Genomic DNA, 8,866 nt, shown 5'->3' on the forward strand with positions numbered 1-8,866 from the left:
TCTGCCATCACTGAGCCCACATTGTATCCACCCCTGGTTCCAGGCTGGAGAGGCTGGCCTCTGGGAAGCTTTGGTCTAGCCAGAGAACGGCATCAAGATGGATGGAGGGCATCAAGATGGGGTGGGAGGTGGATTGGTCAGGAAAGGACCAATGGCTTCAGCATCAACTTGGTACAGAAGCTACGGCAGCTGGGGCTGGACTGTGTGGTTGCCAGAGGGGCCTCAAAGGGATGGCAAGTGGGGTCTCGAGAGCCCCCTGACCCTGGCCCAGCCCCCAGACAAGGGACAGGTTGACTGGTGCTGAGAAAATATCCCTTGGGTGTGTTTTTGTTGGTGAGGCAGGGTGTGTCTCTTCCCTTACCTCTCGCCATCTCCCTCATCCTGTTGCTGAGAGGCAGCTGAAGTTGAGTTTGTGGACCCCCTTCCTTCCTCCCTCCCTCCAACCACCCCCACCACCACATACACCCCCACCCCCACATCCTGAGTCCCACCTCACATCCCCACTTGCCACATGCACTTTTGAGGACCTGGCACTTAGTTTCCCTGTACGGCCTTCCTCCTTCCCCCACCAGCTTAGTCTTAGTTGTAAATAGAGGTTAATATATTACTGTGGTTGAGGAGTTCTCAGTCCTGAGTCTTCTTATCTGTGAATAATGTAAGATAGTATGAACCCAAGTTCCTGCTCCCTGGATTCCCTACCCACCACTCTATTTTTTTTTTAAACTTTCTGTTCCAAAAGCCACCAGTTTCTACATGTGCACTGCTGGGGAGAGGTAGCTAAGATCCCCCACCCCTTGTGATCACCATATGGATGCTCATTAAATTCATCTGAGTTCTCCCTTCTTGTGGAGGGCGGCTCAGGGCCATGCAATAAATAATATGATCCTAATGATTGCCTGAGTTCTGTCTCTCTGGAGAGTGAATGGTTTGGGGAGGTGACAAATGGGAGGGAGGGAACTCTTTCTAGAGTTATAGACCCTTGAAGCTAGGAGGGACCTTAGATAGAAGAGAGCACCTCTTCCAACACTGGCTCGAGGAAGAAATTGAGGTTCAGGTCACACACACAGAGTTAGTGACTTAATTAGATTTGGAGCTCCCAAGTCCCTAGCCTATTTTTTTGCTACTCTGCCTCTCAGATTTCTGCTCCTTTAGGGAGATAAGTATGGTTTTTTGGGGGGAGGCGGGGGGAGTGGAATGGGGAAATATTGTGTTGATTGTCTTTTACTTTGCCTGGTGTAGTGCAAGGGTGGGGAACTTGTGGCCTCAAGGCCACATGTGGCCCTCTAGGTCCTCAAGTGCAGCCCTTTGAATACAGACTTCACAGAACAAATTTGTTCCCCACCCCTGGATCGAAGTGTAGTGAATGCTAGAGTTGGAATCAGAAGGTTTCAGATCAAATCTTGGTTTTGTCACTCTGTGCATGACCTTTTGGGGAATTGCTTCACTTCTCTAAACCTTTATTTTCTTATCTGTAAAATGGGGATTGCACCTGCAATAGCTGCCTCACTGGCTTGGGGTGAAGAAAACTCTATAGAAATGTCAAGTTGTTTCTCCTCATCTCCTTTATCCATAACAGAGCAAAAGTCCATTTAGCACCTGTGCTCTTGGCCTGAGTGGGAGAGGGCAGCTCCCTCTGGGCTGGCTTTCATGTTCTTTGTTCTCCATTCTTTCATACCCCCTCATTCCCCTACTCCCCAGCCACCACACAAATCAAGAGACTGACAGTGCTGTAGGGTGAGAAAATGTTTATTCTGAGTTGGCACCGAACAGAGGGTAGTATGGAGAAGAGATGGGGATAGTTGAGGGGTGGTGCCTACTAGGGAAGCTGGTCCCTTTCCTCGGCACTGCGGCGTCCAAAGTCCATCCAGCCATACGCCTCATCCTCTTCCTGCCACGGTCCTTGCTTCTTGGAAAGATCTGGTAGTAAGAAAAAAGGGGAATATGTTGAGAATAAGAGAATCGAGAGCGGAGGGGATGAATTGAGGAAGTTTAGGAGAGGAGGCAGCCTGTGTTCTTAGTCCTTCTCAGACCAACTTACTGGACTTGAAGTCAGAAAGACCTGGGTTCAAAGAAGCTTACTACCTGTGGAACCCTGGGCAAGTTAATCTCTCTAGGCCTCAGTTTCCTCATATGTCAGATGAAAGGTTTGACTTGGCCCCTTCCAGCTCTAAGTCAGTGATTTTAAGGCCTGGTGTTTGTTTCCCCATCCTTACCCTGGCAGCTGGGGAGTTCTGGACAATTCCTACCTGCCATGAGGTGAGGAAGGTCCTGAGGGCGGAGTTGTCTCCGGTGGTGGGAAGGAGAGCCCAGAGCAGCTGGCCATCTCATTCCCAGGCTCCTACTGGCTTCAGGGCCTGTGAGAGTGTCCTGGAGCAGGGCTTTGAGCTTTGGAGAGGCTTCAGAGAACGTGACCAGGGCCAGGGCAGAGATCAGCACGCACCCCCACAGCTGCCGCATCCTGTCTGCGAAGGGTATAACTCAGGGTAGGAGGAAAGGCAGGCCCCTCGGAGAGCTCCCGTCCCTTCCTTCCCCAAGTGGGGCTCCACTTTTCCTGCCCACCCCAGTCATGGGATCATAGGCTTTAGAGCTAACAAGAATCTTAGAGATAGATTGTCTAATTCAAGTCCCACATTTCGTAGAGGAGGACTATAGTGGGAGGGGGTGAATTCAAAATAATAAATAATAAGCAACAGAGCTGGCACTTGAAACCCAGGGATTCGCCCAATTCAAGGCTTTTCCCACTATACCAAGGGGGATGTGAATTAATGGGAACAACTTGCATTTTCTCTAGTTTTCCCTAGAAAACTAGGTGACATTCTCCTATCCCTCTTTTTCCTCCAGTCCCTGCTGATATCCTCCCCTTGTACCAGAGTGCCCCTAGCTTTTGCTTTTCTTATAGAAACTGAACCGGGCAGAATGCCCTGGGAGAAGGAAAATCCTTGAGCTTTTTGCCTTGGGAGTTGTGGATTCTACAGAACTCCCAGCCCTACCACTAATTGCCACCTTGAGCCTCAGTTTCCTTATCTAGAGTGGAAGGAGATTACAGTAGCCCTCCTCCCTATTTGTCAGGATTTGTGGGAATGTCCAAGACAGAATAAGGATTGTTGGGGGGGTGATGGAGCCTGAAGCTGCTCTAAAAAGTTTTGAAGCAATGAAGCCCACAGTGGTGGGGCTGGTGATGATGGAGATGATGGAGGCTCCAGTTCTCCCCCATCTTTGGGAATCTGGCCACTACCCTGATGTAAAGAGGCCTGGGATGACGGTGGTGGGATCCTTCCCTGTCTGTCCCTCTTCGGAGGGGAGCAGACAGAGGTGTCCTGAGCTACCCTGAGGAGCCTGGGCCCTTCAGCTTGGCTTGGCATCGTGGGTGTGTGCCAGTTCCTTCCTCCCTCCCGACTCTCTCCATTCCCAGTGTTTCTCACCTGTAGAACTCCTGAGGAGGGTCTTGGATGGTGGGGGCAGCTCTTCAGTGTCCTCTGGGAGTGCTCTGCTTTGCAGGAGAATGCTCTCCCTTTTATAGTCCTGAGGCCCCTCCTTTTACCTCCCCCCCGCCTCCCACCATGAGGTCAGAGGAAGGAAAGGAGAGGAGGTGTGCATGAAAGTGGAGGAGGAGGAGGAGAGGAAGGGGAGGGAGGTGGAGGCACAGATGGAAAGCACGCCAATTGCTTCCTTTGATGATTCTGGCCACAGCTGTGGATATCAGGAGCAGACCATCACTCAATGAGCATTTATTAAGCACCCATTATGTGCCAGGCACCCTGTGAGGCACTGGAGATGCAAATAGTCTTTGCCTCTAAGGAGCTTATATCTTATCTGATCATAGCCTGGATATTCTTTTTCTGAGTACCCCAAAGCAGAGAGTGAGGGGTCAGGGAGACAGGATGATCCCAACTGTTGAGGAACCAGAAGAAATATTTTCCACTTCTCATCTTTCCTTAGAATAAGCTGGTCAGAGCAGGTAGAGTTCCTCTTCTCTAAACCAGGCCTCTCCCCACCCCTGGAGGCAGAAGGATGGACCAGATGACCTTGGAACCAGAAGCCCATAGTGGTGAGGCTGGAGATGATGGAGAGAGCAGATATGTATTGATCTTTCCTTGCCCTCAGGTTTGGCAAACAGAACGTGCATGATTATCAGGGGCCAATGGGCCATGCAACGATAACACACTTCCTCACTTGTTCTGTTTACTAGTCCAGTGGTGCCTACTGGACAGCTGCTTAGCACTCCTGTCCAAGCCCCAGCCCCTAGGCAGTACATCTCTCTGCCAGCTGTCCCTCTGCACAGAACCCTTAAACTCTTATCTTTCCAATTCAAAGATTCTTCCCCTTCTTGCTCTTTTGAATTAGTTCTGATTCTGTCAGCAAAACCCACCACCCACCATCTTTCCTCTTTGGTGTGTGCCCTCTTACCACCAGTCCATAGCATTAGCCCTTCTGGGTGTGATGTTCCCATGAGTTTTCCCCTGCTCGTCTCTGAGGGAGCTGTGCTGGGTGGCCTATGAGATCAAACATCCTTTGATCCTATGATCCTATGGTTATTGTCTTCTGTACTGTTCTTGGTGGTCATTGTCTTAAGTGTGTCTTAATAGTAAGGCCTCACTGATTTAGATTCTGGCAATTTAGGAATTGGTGATGATTTAGGAGCCTGCTTTGATTCTTATTGGGCCATTGGTTTAGAATAATTCCTTCTGACCTTTTCTTTTGGTGCTTGAGAGAAGAAGTTTCACAGGCAGAACCAATCCAGTGGATTTTCCTTAGTTCTTCTTGACCTTTTTGCACTGTTGGCCTTGTCTGCTTACATGACCATACTATTCTTCTGGATACTCTTTTCTCCTTTGCTTTCTGCACTACTGCTCTCTCTCCTGGTTTTCCTCTTTACCTATTGGACTGTTCCTTCTTAGTCTTCTTGAATCTGATAAGTAAATTATTCTAGGCAAAAACTCAACAAGTTAAGGATTCCTTCAGTGTACCTTTGACTTAGGGTACCTTTGACAGAGGATAGAGCCCCGGCCCTGTATTCAGGAGAACCTGAGTTCAAATCCAACCTCAGACACATAACACTCACTAGCTATGTGACCCTGGGCAAGTCCCTTAACCCCATTGCCTAGCCAAAGAAAAAAAAAAAGAAGTGAAATAATTCAAACTCTTTACTTGGCCTGACATTCAAGCCCTTCTACAAGCTGGCATTTCACTACTCATCCAATCTTTTGCCATGCTTCTCCCTTCTCCTTTATTCAGCTTCCTGACATTGGTTTCCTGCCTCTTATGCTTAGTTGTTTCTGATGCCTGGAATGCCATTCACTCTCCTCTTTGTCTATTGAATTTCTTCTCTTTTTAAAACTTATATCAGATGCCATCTTTTTCAGGAAGACTTTCTTGACCTCATTTTTATAAGGACCTTTCATACCCCCTCAGATTTCAAATAGCACTTGGACCACCTCTAACACATTTATCATGTATGAGTAGTATTAAATATCTGTGTTTGTATCTTAGCTCCCTAGTAGATTATAAGCTCCCTGAGGGAAAAGTTCATATCTTACCTATACTTTGTGTATTTTGCAGAGCCTCAAACCTGGTAGATGATTAACAACTGTTTGTTGAATCAAATTGAACAATGAAATCTTCTCTATGAAAGAAATGTCATGTGAATGAGAAATTATAATGGAAAGAAGGCTTATTTGGAACTGGCATTTCCCCATGAATTTTCCATGATGCTTCATTTTTTTTTTTAGCAAAGGTCCCAGAATAGAGTCACCTCCCCAAACCTAACCCTTGACTCCTGGAGGGCAGGGTCTGTTTTTGTCTTTGTATCTCCAGCACATGGCACCCCACATATCTTTTTTTGGGGGGAGAGGGGTAACAGCTGTGATTTCATTGGTATATGGAACTCCCAATGAGATCACTCCTTGTACCAATGCAGTTCTGTGATTTATAGTCTTACAGAGTTTTCTGGGGACATTGAGAGGTTAAGTCACTTGCCCTGGGTGACACAGCCATTAAATATCAGAGGTGGGGCTAGAACCTAGGTCTTCCTGGTTCCAAGGTCAGCTCTCTGTCTGCTGTACCATACTGCCCATAGTAGGCTCTTAGTACAATATTTGCTGCACGAGTGTTGAATGTATTGCCATCTTCTTTCCCACTCCCACCCTCACATGACTCAAGGTTGTCAACCACTTTGCAGAGTGTGTCACAAAGTATGAGAACTAAGGTGGGACAGTGGGGAGGAGAAAGAAGAGACAAGGTAAGTGGAAATTAAGAGTGCAAGGAGAAGAATGGGTTGGCTACCAATCAGAATAGAGGGAGGAAGTGCTATCCAATGAAGAATGAAGGCACATAGATGTGGTTCTGATACATCAAATCCTGGAAATGTGTTTTGGACTGCAAGGTGCATGACAGAATCTCAGCATTAGAAGGGACCTTAGAGGTCATCTAGTCCAGCCCTACCCAAAATATGAATTTCCTCTACAAGATCTCAGAAAGGTGACCTTTTAATGTTCATTCATTTTATAGTCATTTAATGTGTCTCCCTCCTACTGTACTCCCTAAATTGAAAATTTTTAAAAAATGAAATCTAAAACTCAAAACAAACACACATGGTTCAGCAAAACAAATTGCACATTTCCAAGTCCAAAAATGTATTTCTTTCTGCATTTAAGTCCATCACTTCTCTAGCCAGAGGTGGGAAGTATGCTTCATCTTCAGTTCTCTAGACTTGTGGTTGTTGCATTGATCAAAGATCTAAAGTCTTCCAAAGTTGTTTTTCTTTATAACAGTATTTCTATTGTATAAGTTGTTCTCCTAGTTCTTCTCCCTTCACTCTGCAGAACCTCAGTTCACAGAAGTCTTCCCAGGTTCCTCCAAAATTATCTACTTTGCCATTTATTTGATTCATCATAATATTCCATTTCATTCATATAATTTGTTCCCCAATAGTTGAACATGTGTTTAGTTTAATCATACATTAATCTAGACTAGCTCTATTCCTCCCCATCTAGTATTCCAAATGAACAAGGTTGAAGTCTCTAATCTGCCTTTAATTTGCTGTGCAATCTTAGTTAAGACATAACTTTTTTTTTCTTTAAATAGATGTTTTATTGATTTTTTTTTACTTTGCTGTCACTTCTTAATAATCCCTTCTTCCACCCCAACTTACCCCTCCATTGTAACAAATAGTTAAGTAAAACAAAATGACACATTGGTCATATCTGACAATACAGGTCTCATTTTGTATGTAGGGTCTAGTAACATCCCTGGAGTGAGGTGTGTTTCACAGGCAGTATTCTGCATTGCACTCATCAAACTTCCTGTCTGCTGCTGTTGTTTTCCTTTATATTACTACAGTCGTTATGCAAAGTCTTTTTCTTAAGATACCTCTTTATCAACCTTTTTGAGTTTTCATGTCCTCATCTATAAATTGACAGGGTTGAACTAAAGAACCTCTAAGATCTCTTTTAACTATGATATTTTATGGTTCTATTACTTGATAGTATTTCATTTATAATTTATAATTCCATAATTTATTTCATTTTATTCATTCATAACTTATCCAACTCATCCATCCATCCATCCATTCATCATCTATCTATCACTAAAATTTAACTTGGTATAGAGGGAAAACCAATGAATTTGGAATCAGATGGCCTGGCTTGGAATCCTAGCTCCACCAGTTCCCAGCTGGGTGATCTTGGACAAATCATTTCATCTCTGAGCCTCAGTTTCCTAATCTGAAAAATGTTGATAACAATTACTAATGCCACCGACTTTGTAGGGTTGCTGTGAAGATCAAATGAGATAATGTCTGCAAATGCTTTGGAAATATTATTTGTTGTTGTTAAGTTATTTTCAGTACTGACTCTTTGTGACCCCATTTGAGGTTTTCTTGACGAAGATGCTGGAGTGGTTTGCCATTTCCTTCTCCAGGTCATTTTACAGATGAGGAAACTGAGGCAAATGTCTCTATCCACTACACTACTTAGCTGCCCTGTAACCATTATAGTGTTATACAAACATCAGCTAACATTAGTATAATATTTAGAGCTGGAAGGGATCTAAGAGATCCCTCTTCATTTGAAAGATGTAGAAATGAAGGCAGCAGAAATCAGAATGACTAAGTAACAACAAAAGAAATGAAGGCCTAGAAGGGGAAGTCACTTTGTCAAGGTCACTCAGTTTATGTAGCAGTGACTGCATCGGAACCCAGGTCTTCTGACTCCAAATGGCATACACTTTCCTATATGCTATGATATAAATTTAAAAAATTACAAAATACATATGTAGTTGGGGTGGTCAGGTAAACCCCCTGATGGAGATTATCAAATGCGAATACCATCCAAGGTGGTATTCTCTCCTGGCCTTCATTTTCCATTTATTACTGAACAATCTCCAGTTCTTTGGATTAATTTTGCTTTATCCTTTGCTTTTATCCTTTCTGATCTATGCTCCTGCCCTGGCATGTGGTCACCCTGTGACTGTCACTTCATCTGCTCAGCTTGGCATGATCTTGGGTCCCCCATTGTCTCCTCTCTCTCTCTGTCTCTCTCTCTCTCCTTCTGTCTCTCTGTGTCTCGCTGTCTTTCTCCCTCTCTCTGTCTCTCTCTCTCTCCTTCTGTCTCTCTGTGTCTCGCTGTCTTTCTCCCTCTCTCTGTCTCTGTCTCTGTCTCTCTCCCTGTCTCTCTCTGTCTTTCTCCCTCTCTCTGTCTCTGTCTCTGTCTCTCTCTCTTCCCCACCCCCTCCCTGGTCTTCTTTCTCTTTGATGACTTCAGTGGAGAGTAGTGGAAAGATCATTGAATTTGAAAAGAGAAAGCCTGGATTAAAGTTCTTGGGACCAGCCATGTGATCTTGACCTGGGGTCCTGATTGAGCAAAGGGGT

The 8,866-nt window shown here is 45.1% G+C and overlaps 2 protein-coding genes across 3 annotated transcripts in view; one reads left to right on the forward strand and one right to left on the reverse strand.

Annotated features, from left to right (window-relative positions):
• HAP1 (huntingtin associated protein 1) overlaps nucleotides 1-889 on the forward strand; it is a gene marked incomplete at its 5' end in the record, with an annotated part of 24,718 nt that extends 23,829 nt beyond the window's left edge. Inside the window, one exon of the mRNA XM_027870319.1 lies at nucleotides 1-889. Within this exon, the coding sequence (XP_027726120.1) occupies nucleotides 1-294 (294 nt within the window).
• Nucleotides 890-1,745: 856 nt separating this feature from the next.
• On the reverse strand, nucleotides 1,746-3,475 carry GAST (gastrin). Of its 2 annotated transcripts, none has more exons than XM_027870291.1 (3): nucleotides 3,423-3,475; nucleotides 2,247-2,458; nucleotides 1,746-1,917 (listed from the first exon to the last, which is right to left on the reverse strand). In XM_027870291.1, the coding sequence occupies exons 2-3, from the start codon at nucleotides 2,455-2,457 to the stop codon at nucleotides 1,817-1,819; spliced, it is 312 nt and encodes a 103-aa protein (XP_027726092.1). In that variant the 5' UTR covers nucleotide 2,458; nucleotides 3,423-3,475; the 3' UTR covers nucleotides 1,746-1,816. The 2 variants fall into 2 exon arrangements, with proteins under 2 accessions (XP_027726092.1, XP_027726091.1); XM_027870290.1 differs by having other exon boundaries at nucleotides 2,247-2,462; nucleotides 3,423-3,469.
• Between the last annotated feature and the right edge of the window lie 5,391 nt (nucleotides 3,476-8,866).

The sequence above is a fragment of the Vombatus ursinus genome, unplaced genomic scaffold (genome assembly GCF_900497805.2).
Source record: "Vombatus ursinus unplaced genomic scaffold, bare-nosed wombat genome assembly UNPS02014797.1, whole genome shotgun sequence".
NCBI classification, from domain to species: Eukaryota; Metazoa; Chordata; class Mammalia; order Diprotodontia; family Vombatidae; genus Vombatus; species Vombatus ursinus.

Excerpts from the sequence above, each read along its gene's own strand:
- GAST (XM_027870291.1), bottom strand. The coding sequence starts at position 2,457 with ATGCGGCAGCTGTGGGGGTGCGTGCTGATCTCTGCCCTGGCCCTGGTC. Across the intron at positions 1,918-2,246 it reads CCTTCCTCACCTCATGGCAG|ATCTTTCCAAGAAGCAAGGA; the intron begins GTAGGAATTGTC and ends TCTTACTACCAG.